Below are 23,016 nucleotides of genomic sequence, written 5' to 3' on the forward strand. Positions count from 1 at the left end.
AAACTTGAGGCATAGTGAAAAGACACTTTTCCATCATCTACATCCTTTCCATTTCTAAGTGATTTGGGACCTAATTACTTTCTTAGATGATCAAGATAAATACTTTGCTGTTTTTACGAACAAATATATCTATGTAAAAACTATCTATCTCTCATCTGGTCTGGTGGTTTGCATAAGAACATCCCCCATAGGCTCCAAGTATTTAGACATTTTGTCCCCAGTTGGTGGCACTGTTTTGGGAGGTTTTAGAAGGTGTGGCCACGCTGGAGGAAGCACGTCACTGGGGGGCAGGCTTAGAGAGTTCTTAAGCTCTTTTGCTTCCTGTGACTGCTTGAAGATGTGAGACCTTAGCTTCCATTCCTCCTCCAGCCACCTCTGTCACCATGCCTCCCCACCATGATGGATTCTTGCCCTTGGAACCGTAAGTTCAAATAAACTCTTCCTTTTATAAGTTTCCTTTGGTCATGGTGTTTCTATCGCAGCAACAGAAAAGTGACTAACACATGTTGTGAAGGCAAGTCTGGGCCAATGTAGCCAAATACAAATAAAAAATACCAGTGTAGCTTTCGAATACATCACTTCAGACCTGAGAACACCAAGAGGTTTGTGTACCCATGTCCTTCACACTGTGATCCATAAACAGCAGTTTGTATCTTACAGGTAGGAAATATTCAAAGGAAGTTAAAGCCCAATACAGCATTTCCACAGCATACATCACTGCAAGGGGCAGAAGACAGCGGTTTCCTCCACTGTGCCTGCCCTGGGAGGAACACAGAAGTGTTCTACAGAAGTGATGGAAAGCTGCAGTGTTCTGTTCCCAACTTTAAAAACATACGGCTCTTTCTGTAAAACTGAATGAAAGCAAATACCCTCATTTTAGGCAACACAGGAAAACATCAATGTTTATAGCTAAGAATACTACAGTCATGTATTTTGTTCTCCAGAATTTTATTCTTTTCCTGAATATATAAATGGTTTTAAAACGTAAGAAAAGAATATATGGTTAATTTGTGGGTGGAACTTAGAATATAGAACCCAGAAGACATTTTGTATTCTTGCCACATGACTTCTTATCTTTGTAACACCAGATAACTCACAAAGCCTTTCCAAACCTTCCCTTCCTCCTCTGTGAAATGTGACTACCTATCTTTGCAAACTGACTGCTATGATTAAATGAAATCATGCATTTAAAAAATCTTCTTCAAACTTTTCTTACTTCCTCGTTATAAAAATATGCAAAATCTCTTCCTCCAGATTTTTGGAAATATTCAGTATAAAATTGGTATTCATAGTCACCCTACTGCATAATACCCAACATGATAGATATATTTAACTGGGTTTGAAGATTATATGATGTGTACATGTACCAAAGCATCCCATGGTACCTCACTAATATATATAATTGTTATATTTACATATATAAATTAAATGAAGGCACAAAATTTGAAAGCAAGTGAGTAAAGGCTTCAGCCTAATGTCTAACATAAATGCACATCCCAGAAACGCTTTGTGGTAGTTATTTCTACATATGTACCTCCCATAACCATGTAACACATCAGTCTTCACCTGACCTGTGTTGCTAACTGAGCATCTACTATATTTCATGCAGCATTACAGAGCCTGCTACACTTGCATAAATCAGCATCAACTTTTGCTTTCACTGTCATGGAGCCTAAATTGTACCTGATGAAGAAGCAAAATGTACAGAAGGAAAAAAATGTAGAGCCATTTTATGTATGCAGGTCCCTCATAAATATTTCCCCAAATATTATATCATAAATATTTATCTTATAATTATATATATTTTTAAGTAGCACCACTGTGGTTGTGTTGCAGTAAGATAGCCTAGTGGTGGACAAAAGGAAACACTCGGAGCTGTACCAGCCATGTGACCTCCATCACTGCTGCTCAGCTCAGGGTCACTGTGGCACAGAAAATTGTAGGCAATGAGACAACTCATTATGACTAGTCCACCAACACTTTACCACGAACACTGAAAAGAGAATTTCATGTGATCTTGAAGTATCTTAGTAATAGTACCACTCTTTTTATTATTTACAACCATGTAAAGTTACAGAAACCACTTTCAGTTCATAAAATAAAGATAGGTAGTGAGCCATCTTTGGCTGCAAACTGTAATCCTTACTAGCCTGTGAGTTTACTATATTGCATTTGCCAGGCTTCTCTTGTAGATCATTAGATTCTTTCAGGCTTCTATTTTCCCTCTTAAAGCAAGGTCTCCCTGAAGCCCCAGCTTGCCTTGATCTCCCTGTGTAGACCAGGCTAGCCTTGATCTCATAGAAATCCACCCGCTCTGCCTCCTAAGCACTGGGATTAAAGGCGTGAGCCACCATGCTCTGCTTTTTTTGTTCCCCTCGGGTTCCCCGAACTGCCCAAGATGGACTTGAGCATCCACTCCTCTCATCTCAGCCTCCTGAGTGCCGGGGTTCCCAGTACGTACCATAAACCTTGGTTTTTTGATACACTTTGTATTTTCATAAATAAAAAGTCATTCTTCGACTGTCAAAAGTGGCTCAGCTGATAGGTGCAACTGGTTTTTCATTAGCATCCTGAGTTTTTCTCCTTAACGCTCTAGGTTCCCTCAGTAAAATATCTTGACTGCTGACACCTACATGAAGACATTTATCTCTTTCCTGTTAGAAAAAGGAATTCCCAGAGAACATGGAAGGAGCAGAATACTCAGCAGTACCCCAAGTGGTGGGGTGGGCTGCAGAGCCTCCTTTCCTCTGTTCTCACCGCTCGGTCTTACTGCCGTATTTCAGTGTGTTTGACCCCTGCCAGTAAAAACAGCTGTCACTATGGCCCCAGATCTCACAGCAGTGAGACCACCAAGAGGAGAGGTCCACTTTTGATAAAATATGGCTTTTAAGAGAAGTAAATGAACTTTGATAGATCTGAAGTGGTAAGAGGAAAATGACCTCTGAAAACAGGAGCCTGGTTAAAGGCACTCGCCCTGAAGTGTTTCCGAAATGAGCCATGTTCATCTCTTCCCATTCAACTTTGTCAAAAATGATGCAGTGCTGCGCTCTCTGGAGAAATCTTAACAGTGAAGAGATAAAATTCTAACTGTCAGAGCAGTGGGAAAGCAGCTTGGAAAAGATGTGTGGGTGTTCATGTGAATTAAACGTTATACAGCTGTCTTAAAAAGGAGACTTGCCAGTAAAACGCCTTTTTTCCAGTATCTGACTATTTCCCAGGAATTTTTATGTTCTCTCAAGTTATTTTTTATTCAACAGCACAAAGAAGTCATTTTCTCTAAGATGAACATGAAAATCAACCACAACTATCTGCTTTATACAATCTCCTTGGTCTACAGTTATTAAACACCCTTCACTTTGAAGCCTGGCTGACTGGTTTTGCTGAACTATAGGTGCAGGCTGAGCATCCTGCTGGAGCGTGAATCCTTGCTTGTGTTCATCACTGAGCAAAAATAAGTGAAAGTGTCCTGAGCTCTGAAATGAAAAGTCCTTTCTGTGGCACGGGCCAAGTTCCAAGACTCCTTGTGAGTAAAACAGAGGAAGAAGCATCAGTCCAGCTCATAGCCTTTCACTAAACACATTCTATAAAACCCATGAAAGAAAACACAGGGCAATTAATGCCAGGAGCATCTTCATTGCACAGAACAAATTCTGAAGGGCTCCATCACAGCCATCAGCAGACCACTGAGTGACAAAAAGCCTTACACTGCTGAGTTATGCTTACACTTAAACATAAAGCATTCCATGTTCCAACCAATAGTGCTGTCACAACTAAGAATCTGTGAAGTGCAATCAGCTCTGTTATTCTTTAGTACCTGTCAAATCAGGATTTGAGCCATTAAAAAAAATAGGATCTGGAGAGATGGAGCAGCTGTTAAGAGAACTTGGTGCTCTTCCAGAGAACCTGGTTTGGTTCCCAGCACCCATGTCCAGCAGCTCACAAACACCTATAACTGTAGCACCAGGGGATCAGATGCCCTCTTCTGGTCTCTGAGGGTACCTGTACACATCACACATACACACACACACACACACACACACACACACACACACACTTAATGTAAACTTCACACACACACACACACATGCACACACCTGGTTGAAATGAAAAAGTAGGTGAAATCTCCTGGCTTGAAGTTGATGAGAGTAACAGGCTAGCATGTATAAAAGGAACCTGAATAGGAATGCAGGGCTTCTGATAGTCTTGAGGGAGGAATGAATTGGGAGGATTAAATGAAATTTTGCATGTGCTTAGGATTTTAAGTATTTAGTTTATCTCTTAAATAAGTATTTTAAAATGCTGCTTATTTTCTGGACTTATTTTGTCCCTAAGTTTTATAGAGAAGAAATCTTAATAAAGTGATTTAAACATGGAGGCTTTATAAATGAGGTACCACTTCTAGCTAACCTTTCAAAGAAACTGAAATCAGAACATCACAGAACTGTCTGTACCCCATGTTCACTGTACTGTTATTCACAATAGTCAAGCAATGAAAGAAACCTGCTTGTCCATCATTACAGGAACGGTAAAGAAAATGTGATACAGATGTGCCAACACTTACACACAAGCTATGACACACACGATAGAAGACTGTTCAGCTTATATCAGGAGGAAATGCTGTCACTTGGGACAACATGGACATAAAAGGGAGACCTTATACTAAACAAAATAGAAGACCAATACTGTATGACTGCATATGAACCTAAAAAAGTTAGGTTAGTTGAACTCTTAGAAGTAGGAAGGGGGTAAAATGTTTATTGTTAGAGCCTGGGAAGGAAAGACAGACAATTTAATGGGACACATTGACTAAAAAGATATAAACTTTCAGTTACATGGGAAGAATAAGAAGCTCCACTACAGGGGCTGGAGAGATGGTGCAGCAGTTAAGAGACTGGTTGCTCTTGCAGAGGACCCAGGTTCAGTTCCCATCACCCACATGGCAGCTAACAACTGTGCATAACTCCAGTTCCAGGGGATCCGACGCCCTCTTCTGAGCCCCCTGGGCATTGCACACATGTGGTACACTTATATACATGCGGGCAAAACACTCATACACATAAAATAAAAATAAATAAAAAGAAAAGAATCTCCACTACATAAATGGAAATTCCAAGCCTCTTCTTGTCTTGGGTTTCATCTATTAAACAAGAATCAAATTTTATTTCCAAGGGTGGTGGTAATGATGTGGTAACCACATCCGGCTCCACAATCATATTTTGCAGATGAAGTCTTGGCTGCATTAGGGTCACCTAGTCTGGAGAGATTTAGAGTTCATTAGTACAGTTGAATAACCATGAATTCCTTTTCAGAGTAACAATACTCAGCCTTATCACCCATCTTCTCCAAATCCCTCAGTTACACCCATCACCTGAAGATAAAGCTTGTGCACCTGACATGACGGAGAACACACTCTCACTCACCACAGCCTTATCTCACTTCATCCTCCAAACCCTAATCTCCAGTTTTCAAAACCGTTTGCAGTTTCCTGAGCACATTTGGCCATCACAGGCTTGTCAAGCTGTCCACCCTTCCTATACCCATCCCATCTCCTACTCTACCCATCAAGACTTGTCTGGGACAAGCAAGATGGCTTAGCAGGTAAAAGCACTTGTGCAAGCCTGATAAACTGAGCTTGGCCACTGGATCTCACTGTGGAAGAAGAGAACTGGTTCCTGAAAGTTGTCCTCTGACCTCCACATACACACAGTGGCATGAGTACCCATACACACACACACACACACACACACACACACCACAATACACACACATATTCAATGGCAATATAAAATAAAAAATAAATAGAATTTTTATAAAAATAGATAATTCTGACATTGCTTTGTCCAAAGCCCTTAGCATTGCCACACCTGCTCCCCTACTTAAACATTCTAAGCCATTGAACTGAGTTGATTACAGCTGAATTACCCTGAAATCATAGGCTTGCCTTGTCAACTAAGGTAAGAAAGTTTGTCTATTATTCTGTACTTGTGTGGTCCTTGGACCCACCCAGAGCTACAGTATATTCAGTCCCTGTGAAAAGAGGCCATGACTGAGTGCAGGAAGGTACTAAGTGAAGCAGAGGTCAGTGGCTGTAAGTGTCACTCTCAATAGACTCACTAATGTCAGGTCCATAAAGACATGTGCCCTGTACTACGCTGTGCTGGGATACAGCCCCAGTGACTGGAAGAGTTGCTCGTATATAGTGCATGCTCAGTAAATATTTGTTAAAGGAATAAAAATAAATAAGATCCTAGAGAAGTCAGTAGATCTCATGGAGTTGAGGCACATGCATTTACACTGAGGACAGTGACAACCTTTCATTGATGCTTCTGTCCAGCCTAGTGTGAGATCAAGGGAGAAATTCCAGAGGCAAAGCAGAAGGTTGCTGGGTCCCCAGTGTTCCTGGGAAGGTATGTAGTGGGTAAACAAGAGGACACTGGAGCCAGCCAGCAATGCTTAGAAGCGATGCTCAGTAAACTTTTGTCCCCTGAATGAATGCAAGTATTAAGCTGACCAGAGTAATTAGATTGCTAAAGAAAAACCTTTGAGGCTTTTCTGATAAAGAAAAGGAAGTGTTTTTTAACAAAATTTTCAAAACTAAAACATGATTATATACTCTTAAATGAAAAATTTAAGAAAGATTGTAGATATGACAAAGGTTTACAAGATTTGGAACCAGTATGTTTCCAAATTGTGGAGGCATCCAAATCGTTCTCTACACTTCATGCAAAAGGTATAGGGCCCTACCTGAGCAGTCAAACAACAGGAGATGCAAAGTGACCATTCCTCTGCCCTGGCAGCTATACCATCAGGACTGCTGGTACTGCTCAAGTGCACTTGAGAAGTCAGCAAAAAACCCACAATATATTTCTCCTACTCTGTAATAACAAGAGGCAATACAAATTAGAAAACAGTGAGCAACTTGGGATTGGCAATGAATTTAAATGGAAGCTTGTGGGTGCCTGAAGTTTGTCATCTAAGCAGCTTGCCATACAGAATTCAGGGAACCAGCCCACCTTAATTCAGTATGACAGCTCTGTGGCAATAAAAGGGCATCCTGAAAATAAAGATACATAATGTATCTTCCGTGATGGGAATGAAAAATAGTATGATGCTCAAATGTTACCTAAATGGCATTGAGATCTAGTGACGTTAATGTGCAGACACAAGGGAAGCTTTGAGAAAGCTACTAATTCAAAGATCAGAGAAGGGCCCTGAGCTCCTTTCTAGTTATTCTTTTTTAGAGATTTATTTATTATTTATTTATATATTTATTTATTTATTTATTTATTTACTGGGGTAGGGGGTGCACACATACCACAGCACATGTGGAGGTTAAGGGACAACTTGCTGAGGTTGTTTCTGTCCTTCACCATGGGGGTTCTAGGGATCAAACTCATGTCATTGGGCTTAACAGTAGGTGCCTTTACTCTCTGGGCCATCTTTCCAGTCTTTGATTTCCTTTCAGGGTTTCTTCCCCTGAACTAAAATGTTGCCAAAGTTACATTGTTGAATTGAAAAAGAAATTAAATAGAAATGCTGGCATACTGTTAAAATCAGAAACTATCAGGCTAAAATTTTCACAATCTGGATAATATCATAACCATGCCAATTATGTTTGAAACATAGTGTTGGTTTACAGAAGCAACCTAGGGAAGTATTGACATGCGAAGAATTGGGAACTGGGGATGTAGCTTTTCTGCCCTTATGTGGGGTTTTCTATATATGTCATGGAGTCAGATTCATAAGGGAAACAAGCAATTTTCCATTGCTAATAATGACATTATAACTGTGATGCCTAACACTAGATTTTTCATAGATGCCAGGTGAATCTTACTGAAAAATGGATCTTTTCATTTTCTATTTATTTTTATAAAACAAAGCTGGGGTTTATTACAGAAATGACACTAGCATAGACTCAACAATGGGTGTAGATTTCTAAAAAGGGAGCTATATCTTTGGGATTTTAAATAACAGGTTTCATGGGTAAACTTTAACAGAAGAAAGAATTATTAATTAGTTAATGTAGAGAAAGGCAGGGATTTCCAGGAATAGGATTTTTCCCAAAGAGGATTTTCTATCCTTTTCTGTTCTTACATGGGGTTTTCCATGTTGGTGATGGTGTCAGGTACATGATGGGGGCAGGCAATTTTGTATAGCCTATGATACCATTATAATGAAGTAAAGGGACATGGGGATAATCTCAGTGGGTTGAGTCTGAGCTGGTTTTAGCTGGTCTATCAGTCTTTAGCTATGCATTTTGCTCTTTTATCCTTATGCTTGTCCAGTCTAGCTCATTTTCCTCCATTCAGAGATTCCTATCCCCTAACATTAATGGGTTGAAGAGGGACAAGGACCCAAAACCTGGATCTTTACCTTAAGGACACTGGATGCTTATCTTTGGCCCTCATTCCCAGATAGGCATAGGATGTGAGTTCGTACCCATTGTACTGGCTGGATGCTGCACTGTGGCACTCTGCTGTCACTCCCTGCCTATTAAAACTTGGCCCTTCCCGAGACACATCCTTTTCATTTTCTGTAATATCTTTACAGTAACACCATTCAAACGATGGGCTGGCATATAATGCAATGTTGAGAAGTCCACTAATTTCAGATATATATTTTTATATGCAAAGAGATCCATTTAGAATTCATCATTGCATAGCCAAGTACTGGTCCCAGAGTAGTCTGAGCTAACGATTCTAATGATGATTGAACTTCCCTCATTATTTTTTCAATTATAAAATTCTGCAGATGGGCTGTATATTGGTAAGTCCCTGACTTACCATTGCTCACCTTACAACTTTTCAATATAGCATTCAGTAGAGACTATATTGTGAATTCTGAGTTTTGATTGTTCCCCAGACCTACAGTGTCTATAGGATACTTTCCTATGATGTCAGTAGCAGCAGTGAGCCTCAGTCATCCATGTGAACTTGAAAGTAAACAATGACTACTCTCCAGTGTGCTGGGTCTCAGGCATTTTTGGATATTGTATTTTGTATTTTTGCCTTGCATCATGTGTATGAAACATCCATCTCTGTATATATATGAGCCTTTATTGTGTTACATGGTATTGTCCACCCATAGGCTAATGCAAGTGTTCCTGATCATGCTTAAAATGGGACAGGCAAAGCCATGATTCTGTAGGTTAGGTATATTTTAAGTGCATCTTCTAATTCCAGTATTTATAAAGACAAAACCTATGCAAGATGAGATGTACCTTCAGTTGGGACCCTATTTGGACTGAATCAATGGAGAACTTCAACTATGAGAGACTGAGGGTAAGCAATTATTCAGTTTCTCTTTTATATCTCCATAGGAATGTCATGTATCCCTTTTAAATCCAGCTGTTCATATGTTTTTAATCAAGGTACTTATTTCTCCAGGCTTCATTTTCCATACACATTAATTGTCTGTCATAGAATCCCAAGGCCCTATGACACCAGGATACACCTTCGAGAATTTGTGTATGGATTTAACAGGATAATGGAAACTCAGTTCTTAGAAAAAAATGGTGTCTGGTTAAAAAGTGACATTCAGTAAATCTCAGTTATGGTAGAGATCCTTGCCCCCTTGAAAAAAGAGGATTGCACTGCCTGTACGTGTGCATCTGTGTTAGACACCTGTGATACTGTGTTAAACAACTAGATCATAGTGTTTAAATGTATAGAAAAAAGTGATATACTGTGTGGAACCGTAAAGAATTTGTGTAGAGAAGCAGATTGGTAAAAATGGGAGACTTGGAAATAAGAGGAAAAATGCCTTAAATTCTTTATGGCCACAAGAATTCATTCTCATTGTCTGATCCTGAGCGGTTTTCTTACCTTTCTTTCATCTCTAAATTAAGGTTTTGGTTTTTTGAAAACAATGCCAACTGCATAGAATTCCTGGAAAGATTAGTGGAGATAACCCAAATAGGACATCTGCCTCGCCATGAGATAAGCTACCTTCTTTGTACGAAGACACAAATATATTTTAATACACATCAATTAAAAGTCAAAGAACAGAAACAACATTTAAGGCAGATTATTTATAAGATTTGCTGATTATTCATTCTCCTGGGTATATAAAGATGTATTCCTAGACCAAACCACATCATCCAAACAAATCCTATTGTTCCTCCTTTAGAGAAGTCATTATTAAATTATGCTAGAGTAAAGTTAACACATCATACCTATGGCTCTTAGCATAGGTCTAAAAGTCTTATTATTTCTATTATAAGATTACCAGAAGCAGTTTATTAACCTCCACAATAAACTTTTGAAAAGATTTTTCTTATTTTTATCTTTTTAATTAAATCTTTATTTTCATTTTTTTATGTGCGAGTGTTTTGCTTGCATGTAAGTCTGCCCATACATGCAATGCCCAAGGAGACCAGAAAAGGGCGTTAGATCCCCTGAAACTGGAGTTATGGATAGCTATTAGTCACCATATGGGTGTTGAGACTCGGACCTGGGTTTTTTGGAGAACAGACAGTGCTCTTAATCACTGAGCCCCTCTTAATCATCTCTCCAGCCCCTTATTTTCAAATATGTATGTGGGTGTATGAGTACGTACACATGAGTGCAAGTGCCCACAGGTGGAGGCCAGAGGTATCAGATTCAGATCCCCTGGACCTGGAGTCACAGGTGGTTGTGAGCCACCTATCAGATTCAGATCCCCTGGACCTGGAGTCACAGGTGGTTGTGAGCCACCTGACATGGGTGCTGGGAACCAAACTCGGGTCTTCTGGAAGAGCAATACATGCTCTTAAGCACTGAGCCATTTCTCCAGACCCTATGATAAACTTTCCAGGAATCCTGCAGAAAAATCCCAGCCTAGATTTGGGACTAAAAATACTAGTACTTTCCCTGAATATTAGAAACTGAAAGCAAATACAGATTTACTGCTTAGAGCCACTAGAACAAGGCAAGAATGAATTTCTACATTCATTCAACATGTTCACTGAGTACCTACTATGTGTCACATTCACCAATAGAATTCATACATGCAAAAATAAAGAATATAGGAAATATTACTGCCTCCCAGACCTATAGACCAGTGGGAAAGAAAAGATGATTAAACAAATAATCACAGTGCAGTTGTATATAATATGATAATATGATATAGAATGAGCCAGACACAGGTTCTGGATAACTAGACAGAACGTCTTCGGGAGCTCAGAGAGGCTCACACAAAACTAAGTTTGAACTAAGAGAAGAATAGGAAGTTCTAAAAAAAAGAAAAGTCACACTTCTATGGAAATAAGGAGAAAAAAGCACATAGAAACAGGTGGATGAAGAGGGATCCTGAACTGGTCCATTCCGATACTCTGCATCACTAACAACCTACACCATAAAATGATCTACTGAGTGATCACAACTGAAAGTGAGTCATCTCATAGGCTCCTGAGGAGACTGGCCTGACTCCATGACTTTAAATAACTAAAGGGAGAAGACACTGAGAGAGAACAAAGCAAGGACTGGAGACATTTGGTATGAGTAGGAATTTAATTCATCACACTGAATCATGACTGTGATCATATTGCTCTCCACTGCTACTTAAGGGAGAATGGAAAGAGGAACATTCCATACCCTTCTTCAAACTAAATCTTGATTTTCAAATATGCTAGAAATCCAGGGCACAGAATCAAACAGCCAAGAGGAATCCTGGCACAAATTAAGCAGTCATGAGACCAGACTTTCAGTCCTAGGTTTTTCACATAAAGAAATGATCTTTGAGGCTTGAAGGCTCAAATCTACTCAATGAACTTGATACTTCTTGTGCTAAGTGTAGTAACAGCAATAGCCAATACTTTTAAAGGTTTATTTTGTGCCAGGAACTGTTTTCCACTTATGGTAAACGGTACACTTTACAGCTTAGGAAACTTAGGGGAAAGATGCTATAACATTTCCAGGTTATGTGGCTGGTAACTTCAACTCCAGGCAGTTCAGCTCCTAACTCTAGCTCTTAACCTGTACTTTATTCATCTAAGAATATCCTTGGGAAGTTCAAAAGACATATCTGGAACCCGCCTCAGGGTACACCCAGAGGTTCCCCTTCTCCTCTCTGGGGCCTTTGTGATAAGCACATGAAGGACAAAACAACACAAAGCAAATCCTATGCCCTGCAGACCCTATCCCCACTCACTGCCCGGGGTTCTTATCTGGATCGTAAATTATATAGTCTCCAATGTTCGCTGTTAGAGGCTATATTCTGAAATGCACTGGGCCTGCATCTGAAACTCAGCTAAGCCATTTATTAGCTGTGAGTGTTGAAGCCGATTACCTTGCCTGAATAAGACTCCAGCTACTAAATGGAAATACTAATAGTACCCACCTCTTAACATCACTGTGAGAAACATCAGAGCCATGTATTACATGAACCGTACAAACCAGCTATTGTAGTGCTTAGCAAAGGTGAACACTGGGTAAAAATTAATATTTGCCAAGATTAAGTTAAATGTTATAATAAACCAGCATACTTATGGCAGGTTACTTTGTGAACTTGAGACACTGCAAACTACTTGTGAATCTAGGCCTTTTATACATGAACAAGTAAGGAATATATTGGTAAGTAAACAGTGGTACCTCAAGGAGTATACATCTTAAAACTCAATTGTAATCCCAAAGCCCTTAGATTTGGTTCTCAGTAGCTCCTAAGAATTTTAATCTGGTCCACTCCAGGCTTCCCAGGCCCTCAGTGAAATGCTAAATTTCATTGTAATTGGGGAGAAAAGGAGTCTCCTGTGAGTGCACAATCTCTTTGAGGTTCTTTTTAGACTCTTGTGCCTAGATTCATACTTGTAACTTCTGGATTATTCTATGTCAAGCACAAGTCCATGATTCTGAGTATACCTTGGATTCTAACCCTAGCAGAGCCTCCCTATTCAGGGTCTGCCCTCTATGTGACATGATTTTTCCCCAGACCAGCACTGGGACCTTGTGCAAAGTAAGTGGCTATATACCCTGGACACTAACCAAACCTTTGTGTTCCAGAAAGAAACAGTTTTGGAAATCAGGCTCAATAAACTACACTCATGAAGTTTGAATAAATCACATAGCTAGTTATTATACATATCTAACACATTGACTATTTTTACCTCATTTTCCTTAGTATTAAATAAAGAGGTTGAATCCATTAGTGATGAGAAGAAATAAAGAGATTGCCTCTAGCATGCTCTGGTTCTATCTGAACTTCTTACAAAGATCGTATCTGCTGAAGAAAGATAACAAACTTTCCTCTTACTCTTAAAAAACACCCAAAGAAGGAAGTCCTGCTTCCATGGAAACCTGTAATAGTATGCTTGGCTTTCAGCAAGTTCTGGGCCTCCACCCTGGCTTCCTCTCCTCATCATGCAAATAGCCATTGGCTTTACTTAGATTTAATAAACCTCAGGGAAGGAAATGTGAGAGCCCACAGTATGGGACTACTCTGGCATGTCCAGCACAGTGATTCACTGAAACTCCCACATTCCCAGGCTGGGAAAATAAAGTGCCACGTGTATGGAAAGAGACGCTGCTATTGCTGCCCAAATGGGAAACGTGGGTGGAGAAGAGTCATTTAGAAAAAGAGAGTGAGGAAAAAGAGAAAATGAACCCGAATCCCTAGCACCTGCAAATAAGCGTGTGGATCTGTTACCTTGGATGAACTCTGACTTCCTACTCACAGATGGCAAGGTCCTGTTGAGGCCCAGGATTCTGTCCAGGTGGAAGGCAAACACTTCACTTGTATCCAGGGGCTGCTTGAGCAGCCCACAGGGGTTAGGCCCACAGCCAGGCGCAGAGTCTGCAGTGCTCCCTTCCAGCACCAGCAAGTGAGCACCACTTTTAGAGAAGGCTGGCTGGACGCTAACCACTGCACCATCAGCCAGCTGTCGCATCCTGAGAATATCGTCCTTGCTCAGCCACGAGGGAGCTCTCCCACTGTAGATCCTGATGTTGCTCTCTTGTACCTCTTGCAAGTCTGAATCCCCAGCTCGGACTCCAGGATTATGCACTAGCCTCCAGCGTCGTTCTCCAACCCAGGTCAGGTGTCCTTGAGCATACCCAGGAACTGCGGCATCCGCTGCCCTTGCAGCTTCCTGCAGCATTAAGGATGGTCTAACGACAGCCACCTGTCCAGTGGCTACCGACACCACTGCGTGCTTCTTCCTGCGCTTGGGTTTCACTGTGCCACGGATATTAGCAGGCTTGCTGCGCTTGGAGCGTAGAGTGATGTACACCACGTTGGACTGCAGTGTGATCCCATTGCCCTGGGACTCTGGAGGGCCCAGGGTACCATCCAGCGGAATCTCAGGGAAGGGTACCTTGGCGGTGTTGCGGCTGCCAGGTGGTCCCCTGTCGGCTGTCTGCCCGTGCTGCAGGGAGGCCCTGCCAACCTGGCTCACCAGGAAGCCCAGATAGATGGCACAGGCAGTGCCCAACAGGAGGTTCCGTCGGGTCCTGGGACGCCTGCTGCTCCAGAGTTTACACACCCGCGGGACGCACAAGGAGCAGATGAACCAGTTTATGAGCTGCCCCGGCTTGTCTGGACAGGTCATTTCTCTGCCTCTTCCACATGCTGAATGCAGTTTAAAGTCTGCAGCTGGCTCCTGGCGACTGATGCATGGCTTCCTGAATTCAGCCGCCCCGTTTGCTTCAGTATCTAAGTGGTCTTCAGTGGGCAGAGGTGGAAAGGAAGGGTCGCTGCAGGCGCTGCGAATGCACTGGACTCTGGCCACAGCAAGCCTTTTAAGTGCCTATCAGCCTTCGCAAGGAGGAATGAAGGCTGACTCTGAGAATGAATGGAACAGTTGACTGAGTCATCATCTCAGGCCATTTCAGATCCTCTACGAGAGGAAAGAGAAAAAGTAACCCTTTCCTTCCATAAATACCACCACCAAAGGATAAAGTGTGAAACACAGAAGCAAGATAGGTGTATGCCTTCGGTTTCAGTTTAAAGTAATGAAGACAAGCTGCAAAAATCCCAGAGTTTTTGTGTCTGGCAGCTAGAGCCATTTCAACTGTTTCCAAGCAAAGTATTAAAATGCCAGCAATGGCGTGTTCCCTCCCCCTTTTTTTCAGAAATAACTTAAAACAAGCAATATAGTTCTTAAAACTGTGTAGCTAGCCCAGGTGATTTTTAAAGGTTTGTATTGCGTACTTGGGCAAAAGTATCAAGCAAGTAAATTCAGAATCAGAAACTCTTACCCAAAATGTCCAAAATGTCACAAATTGTCTTCACATATGTTCTGTTCTTTAATTAATATCTGTAGAGCTTGGAAACAGCTATATTCTCTCTCTGTCTCTCTGTCTCTGTCTCTGTCTCTGTCTCTCTCTCTCTCTCTCTCTCTCTCTCTCTCACTCTCTCCTCTCTTTCTCTCTCTGGCACACACATTACAACACAGATCAAATTACTTTTTATTCCTTTTCTTTTCACCAAAGAAAGCTGAATGAAAGAAAATACAAGAATCTCCCATTCCATTTTTTTTCACATTATTAAACAGAGGAAGAAACTAGTTTTAAAAAAAAATAAAATGACAAAACTTTACTTACACAACTGGCCCCACGCTTGGCTCCAGGAAGAATGGAATCCCTGACTCTAATGCAAAGAACTTTGAAAGGCTGAGGCATGTAAGGGGAGCATATTTCATGATCAAGAGTGTTTCATACTTCAAACATTTCAGCTCAGTCTTAAAAGCTGCCTTCAACTGACAAAAAGCAAAATCAAGTGGCTACTACATAGTTTTCAGGCGTGTTCTTAAAGATTATTTACAAATAAAATTTAATTTTAAGTTCCCAAAAGCAAAGGCAATTCAGAGTCAGTTTTCATTCAAACAACTATTTCTTTCAACCCCTGGGAGCCCTCTAGTGTCCTGTTTGCAAACCATAGAAGAGATGTCAGTCTTGTGAAGTTGAAGGGATCTGAAGTGTTTGCTTAGTTTGTTGGAGATTCCTCAGTCAGAAAAATACTTTGTAAAATGAGGAATGCCGCCACCTCCTGCTTATCCACACAGAGCTAGGTGACAGGACACAAGGATCCAGGACCTGCTACTCACCTTACATCATGGCTGTTTGCAGAGAATTCTGGGAAGAATCCACCTGGACCTGGACGGTCAGACCAAGCTAAGGCAGGGTTCCCTGGAAGAGGAGGGAATGGAGGAGTGAGATAAGAGTGGGGAGGGGAAGGTCCTGCAGTGTGCACTTGTACAAGCAACAGCTCACAGAAAGCAGCCTGGATTCTTTCTCATTGGCAGTCTTTTAAAAAACAGGTTAGTGATTGGCCTAGGAACAAACATGTGTTTGCATGTCCCAGCACAAAGGAGCAGATGACCTTGGGGATCTCACAGGGTTTAGTTTATTTGATTCTTTGGCAAGTAGAATCAAAGACCATGAAGCCACCCAGGGGAGATGGATGTTTTTCCCCTTAAAAGAAGTTTCCAATGTAGTGGAGTGACTGGATTAAAATAAGGTGTATAAAAATACTATGTGTTACAATACAAAAAAAAGAAAGAAAGAAAGGAGTTGGACAGATTTCCAAGTAATGAAATGCCAAAAATTGCAACAGGATTGCTATCTCTGCACTCTTAAACTCAGACATTTCCTCTTAAGAAGTTTTGGTACACAGTGGAAAGAGACAAAGCAATTCTAAGACTGCTCTGGAAGTTCCAACAAACTTTCACTAAACTTTATGAGAATCTGGGCCCTCAAGTCATTTTCTTTATGCTCCACAACCTTTAAAGCGCATAGTTCTATAAAAATAAAATTTATTTTCTAGATAATACAGCTGAACTTCATGAAAGGAAACTGTTTAAGCTGCTTTTTATAACTATCTTATGATTTTCACATATTCAAAAGAATAACTCATCCTAGTCTTTACAAATTAAAACTAGGGATCAGGGATGTGACTCAGTGATAGAGCACTTGCCTGGTATGTGGGAGATCTTAAGTCTATCTCCAGTATCATGAAATACTAAATAAAAAGGTTAAAAATAAACACTTAGCAGAAACCAGATTAGGCTATAATAAGTAGAAGCCTCTTTCAGACATTCGAAAGCAACACTGTTGATGCCTAGGAAGCAGACAAAAGTATGTGTGTTGGTAAATTTGATTGACTCCTCTCCTACCTCAAAAAAAATTGGGGCTAGAGAGATGGCTCAGTGGTTAAGAGCACTGGCTGCTCTTGCAGAAGACCTGGGTTCGAATTCCAGCACCCACATGGCAGCTAACAACCATCTGTAACTCCAATTCCAGGGGATCTGACACCTTTTCTGTCCTCTGCAGGCATTGCACAACACAGATGCACTTACATACATGCAAGCATAATGCTCATACACATTAAATATATATATATATGTATATATATATAAAATAAAAATAGTTTTTTTAAAAATAACACTTGTTGTTCTTCCAAAGGACCTGGGTTCAATTCCCAGCATGTACATGCTGGCTAACAACCATCAGTAGCCCCAGTTCCAGGGGAATTTGATGCCTTTTTCTGACCTCCATGGGCATTGCATTTACACATATGCAGACAATGCACTCATACACATAAAATAAGAAACAATAAATAAAATATTTCTAAAAAAATTAAAATGTCTCTTTACTAGCATAGAACAAATCCATTGTCTCCTCTTTCAGTCACAATAGACACAAGTAGGTACTAAGGTATATGATGAGCAGAGGGTGGGCTGGAGAGGGAGAAAGCCAGGCTTTCACCTTCACTTGCTGTGGTGAGTGTCAGTACCTGCCTAAATCTCTGCTTTCCATTTCATCTCAAAGAGCATAACAGCACTTATCCTGTGGGCTCTCTGTCATGGATAAAGGAGACAGAAGTGATGGGAAGTCCATCTGGAATAAATGGCTCTGTGTTTGTCTTTATCTACTCCAGTATATGCCCTTTACTGAATTTCTCAGGCTCTTCTCCAGGACCCTGTTGTGCCAGAGTGAAGCTATTATAAAACTCAGAATATCCACAAGAAATTATTGGAGCTTCCAGAAAAAAAAAAAAAACAATACAGCAGATAAACAAAGCTCATGGATGTAATCAGAAATCAATTTATCATTTCTCCCAGGGCCCATCAAACCTGTTCTGGGGCCAAATCACTCTCCTCAAAACCCTCAGATGATATCTAAGCTATGCTCTAGGATTGCCAATTATGCTTCTAGTTATACTTAGGGCTTTTGTGTTAAAAAGTTTACCAATCACTTGTTAGTCCTAGGCATATACACACCTATGCATAAATTATTAAAATTATTGATTCTATGAAATAGTCAAAATCTTTTCATGTCCTTTAAGAGTTAAATCATAAGTCAGCATGGTGGTACACGCCTTTGATCCCAGCACTCAGGAGTCAGAGGCGGTGGATCTCTGTGAGCTCAAGGCCAGCCTGGTCTACATAGTGAGTTCCAGGCCAGCTGGGGCTACAGAGAAACCCTGTCTCAAAAAGACCAAAGGAAAAAAAGAAAGAAAGAAAGAAAGAAAGAAAAACAAAGAGTTAAATCATTTCCCCTCTGCAGAAGCTAGCTGCACCTCAAAAAGCACACACAGCCAGGAGATGGGCATGGGCATAGTGGTATACACCTATAATCCTAACACTTTGGAGGCTGAGGAATCCAAGTTTAAGGCTAACTTGGGGTCCATCAAAAGACCCTATCTCAAAAATACAAAACAAGAGCCTGGAGAGATGGTTCAGCTGTTAAGAGTGCTTGCTGCTTGCTCTGCTTTGGAATTTTTTTAATTGACATGACAAACACCATGACCAAAAGCAACTTGTGGAGGAAAAGGTTTATTTCATCTTACAGCTTACAGTCAATCATCAAGGAAAGCCAAGGCAGGAACCTGAAGGCAGCACTGAAGCAGAAACCATGGAGGAGTGCTGCTGACTGGTTTGCTCCCACTGGCTTACTCAGTTACCTTTCTTTTAACTTAAAATCTTTATTGAGAATTTCACACATGCATATAAGGTGTTTTGATCAAATCCACACTCACTCCCTCCCCTCCAACACCTCCCATATCTCCCCATCACTTTTTCCTGACAACTTTGTCTTTCTTTCTTCTTCTTTCTTTCTTTCTTTCTTTCTTTCTTTCTTTCTTTGTAAGTACTCTCCCACTGAGCTACATCCTGGGGCTTTTTGCTACTCTAACATTGCCCGCCTCTGAAGAGGTAACACTAAAATCTTTTAGGAATTAGATAAGAGCTCCCAAATACTTTTGACATTTTGGCCTTTGGAACAGACTATGTTGCTAAGAGGCCCAAGGACATTTTGGCTTTTAGCCAAGAAACTGGCTACTTTTCTTTGGGGTCTTTTTACCCTAACTGCCTAGCCAATTCCTACCTCCTGTTCTTATAACACCATCCTCTGAAGAGGTTACCCAAATTGCCTATAGGGAATTGGATGCAGACGACTCTACCTTCTTCCATGCTGAACAAGGACGCAGGGTGAGGCAATTGGAGTATCCCTTCAGTGGGTCTATCTAAAAGACTTCCTCTGTAGTGAGAAAAGAAGCTCCTTGACTGGTGAATAGGAGATGTGAAGGAGAAGTAAAGGCAAGAGTAGTTACCATTACAAGTTCTAGACAGGGAACCAGAAAAAAGCCAGAACAGGGCAAATTTCAATTGTTCATATCAGAGTCCACTGAGATTTCTTGACGAGAGCTTCCAAAAGCATCTTTCTATTGGGTTCCTCCTCATTTTTCTTTTGTATGCCAAGGCTGTACTCAGAGTGATGGACTCAGGATTCGTTTACAGGCACTTTGATAGCTATTGGAGTGGCTAGAATCAGTGCCAGTTCCCTCTCAAATGTTTCTAGATAGGGGGATCAATTACCTTTCTTTTTTAAATATTTTATTTATTATTTTTATTTTATGTGTATGAGTGTATTGCCTGCATGTATGTGAGTGCACCCATGTCGTGCAATGCCACGGAGGTCTGAAGAGGGCATCGGATTCCCCTGGAACTGGAGTTAAGGATGGTTCATAGCCACCATGGGGGTGCTGGGAATCTAACCCAGGTCCTCTGCAAGAGCAGTCAGCTCTTAACTGCTGTGCCATCTCTCCAGCCCCTCAGTTACCTTTCTTATACAGCCCAGTCTTGCCTACCTAGGAATGGCACCACCCATGGTGGGCTGGGCCCTCCTACATCAATTAGCGATTAAGAAAATGCCTCACAGATGTGGTCACAGGCCAATCTGATTTGGGAAATTCTTTAGTGAGTTTTCCTGTTCCAGGTGACTCTAGTTTGTATCAAGTTGAGGAAAACTAACCAGCACACTGCTCTTCCAGAGGACTGAAGTTCCAAGTTCAATTCCCTGCCCCCAGGTAACTCCATCTAAAGAACATCTGATGTCTCAGTTCTCCTGGAGTAGGCACCTGCAATCACATGCAAATACACACACACACACACACACACACACACACACACACTTAAAAATAGTAAAATAAATCTTAAAAAACGCACAACAAAATAATCATAGTCTATAAGTCAGTGGAAGAGCAGTTATCTAACATATGAAGCAATTCCTAACACTACAAAAAAAAAAAAAAAAAGACGATAATCTACTGTGAAGAGAGAAGACATTCATCTGGGATTCTTTTTTCCTAGATAAAGGTTCTGTTCCTGATCCCTCTTCCTACTCACCACATGGTAAGTCTGCTCTGGTTGCCCCAGGTTGCAGGGTAGGGGATACAGTAGAGGTAACAATGGAAAAACACTTGCTACTCCCTTAAGACTGTTGTGAGTTGGCTGACCAGATTCCTGGGCATGGAGTATGTGTAAAAATGAGCCTCTGATGGGCATCTTGTAGTCCCTTCAAAGGGGCCAAAATCATAGCATCTCTCTGGGAGATACTGATGTCTCCTCACACTCTGGCATCTACCAGTCCACTGTTTTGTGAGAGTTATTATACCTTCTCCAGCTCATTCTTTGAAGAGGCATTTAAGATGAGCAGCAAGCTGGCTTCCTTACCCAGCATCATAAGAGTATAAGGGATGTCATGAAAGAGTCACCACCAGTACCCTTAGTTTGTCCAATACCAAAACCCCTTTCCCTCTGCATGGTGATCCCCCATTCATCTCAGAACATCAACACAATTGTCTCCTATTACTCATGGTCTCTATTGAAACAAGACAGAAAGGTATTTTCTGCTATTATGTAATGTTGGACTCAAGAGAAGCTTAATTTTGTTTTAGCAAGAGCAAAGCTAAATTCCTTCATTAAAAGAGCAAATGAACAAGTCTGAAAAAATTATTGCCATAATATGACATAAGATACCCTGTGAGTGTGCATGTAACACTCAAAATACTAATTATCATTATTATTAGCTCAGAGAGACTAATAATAGTCTGGTGGCTGGTAGCTGGAGAGAGGACTCGTTGATGAAAGCACTTGGCCGCTCTTGCAGAGGACCCAGATTCCGTTCCCAGCACCCACATGGTGGCTAACGACCATCCTTAACTCCAGTTCCGGGGGACCCAACACCCACTCTGGCCTCTGTGGGCAATGAACAAACAAATACTCAGGTACACACACATATACATAAAATTAAAAAATGAGTAAATATTTAAACTTCATATTTTCTCTCCACAAAAATAATATACAAAGAAACTAAGGTTAAAAAATGTAGATTTGATTCCAAGACCTCCAATTATAAGATCCAAATACGGCAAAATTTGTGTTGCCCTCAATCTAGAACAATTCTAATACCAAATTAGACATCAGTGCACAGGGCTTCAAATTTCCCACCCACTACACTCTAATTCCCCACAGCTGTGTGGGGAATCCCTTGCTGCTGCTGTGGACTCCCATACCTTCTGAAAGTGAGTGAGAATATACAAGGACTCCAGTCACTGGGAAGATACATGCTAAGCCCCTCCTCTCTGTTGTTGGCCCTTACTTATTTCAGATTACAGACCTAAAATGGACACCATGTTCCTTCAACTGGGTCACTGAGCCTGACTGTCCATCCTCCTGGCCCCTAGCAGCCACCTCCTTTCTAGAACTACAATTCCACTGCAGCCTATCTCCTTCTTGTCACATGGAATTTGTTCACACATTTTTTTTTTGCTATCTATTCTCACATCAGGCCTTTCCTGCCACTGAAATATTCTTCCTTTAATAATCCTAGGACTGTTACCCTACAGGCATTCAATTAGTACCAAGGAGTTTGATTTTTAGTTTGATTTTCAGGTTTTTTTATTGTTTTTTGTTTTGTTTTTGTTGTTACTATTACTGTTATGAGAAAGGGCTAGCCTGGAACTCACAGTGATTCACCTGCTTCAGCCTCCCAAGTGCTTGATTTTCAAGTATGACCCACCACACCAGCTTGTAATTGTTTAAATGGCACTCTGTAGTTTATTGTTCTTTTAAATGGTATCAAAATAAGTTGCATCAATTACATTGTTTGTAGGAATATCTGAACATTCATATGACATGTTGCTCACCCCTAGATGTCTTTCCTGTTAACCTACAATTCTACATCAACTTAGAGTAGGATAAGCACGTCAGGAGAAGCATCTATCTCCTCAGAGCCAGTCTTAGAAATCCCTGAAGTGACACTAAGTGTCCCAGTTTATACTGGCATATATAAGCCACAGACTTAGTAGATGTATTTCCAGAAAATGAACTGCCTATTATCTCATTGTGTTGGGTGATCTCTCCTTTATCTACCATTAAAACTAATTAAGAGCAAAATGAGGCTCCTGGAAATGTCCTGCCATAATCTATTTAACCTCTTTTCTCTATGAATGCTGTATGATTTCTTTAAAATTGTGAATCAGGATGGTTCTGCCCATGATCAGAAACAGACCATAATATAACAGATAAAATGTATAACAACCAGTTTGATGTAGATTTGAAATAAGAAGACTTATGGGGCTGAAGAGATGGCTCAGCGGTTAAGAACACTGGTTGTTCAGTCTCAAGGGATCAGACAGCCTCTTCTGTCCTCCTCGGGCACTGCTTGTCATGAGTGCACTTACCTACACACAGGCAAGGCAATATTTTAAAGAAAGATTTATAAGGTTGTTGTTTCACCTCTTAATACTTAGATGATTTAC

At 40.8% G+C, this 23,016-nt stretch overlaps 1 protein-coding gene across 2 annotated transcripts in view; it reads right to left on the reverse strand.

The window, feature by feature from the left end:
- The window catches only part of Gask1b (golgi associated kinase 1B), a 60,945-nt gene extending 45,296 nt beyond the window's left edge, over positions 1–15,649 (reverse strand). The window contains exons 1-2 of one of the 2 annotated variants that reach the window (XM_029556755.1): positions 15,516–15,649; positions 13,621–14,809 (exon numbers count right to left, since the gene is read on the reverse strand). In XM_029556755.1, coding sequence (XP_029412615.1) covers positions 13,621–14,521 — 901 coding nt within the window. In that variant the 5' untranslated portion in view covers positions 14,522–14,809; positions 15,516–15,649. Of the gene's footprint in view, positions 1–13,620; positions 14,821–15,515 lie in introns of those variants that run through there. The other variant, XM_008854313.3, reaches the window with a different exon arrangement.
- Between the last annotated feature and the right edge of the window lie 7,367 nt (positions 15,650–23,016).

This window comes from Nannospalax galili, unplaced genomic scaffold, assembly GCF_000622305.1.
Source record: "Nannospalax galili isolate Female #2095 unplaced genomic scaffold, S.galili_v1.0 scaffold305, whole genome shotgun sequence".
Taxonomy (NCBI): Eukaryota; Metazoa; Chordata; class Mammalia; order Rodentia; family Spalacidae; genus Nannospalax; species Nannospalax galili.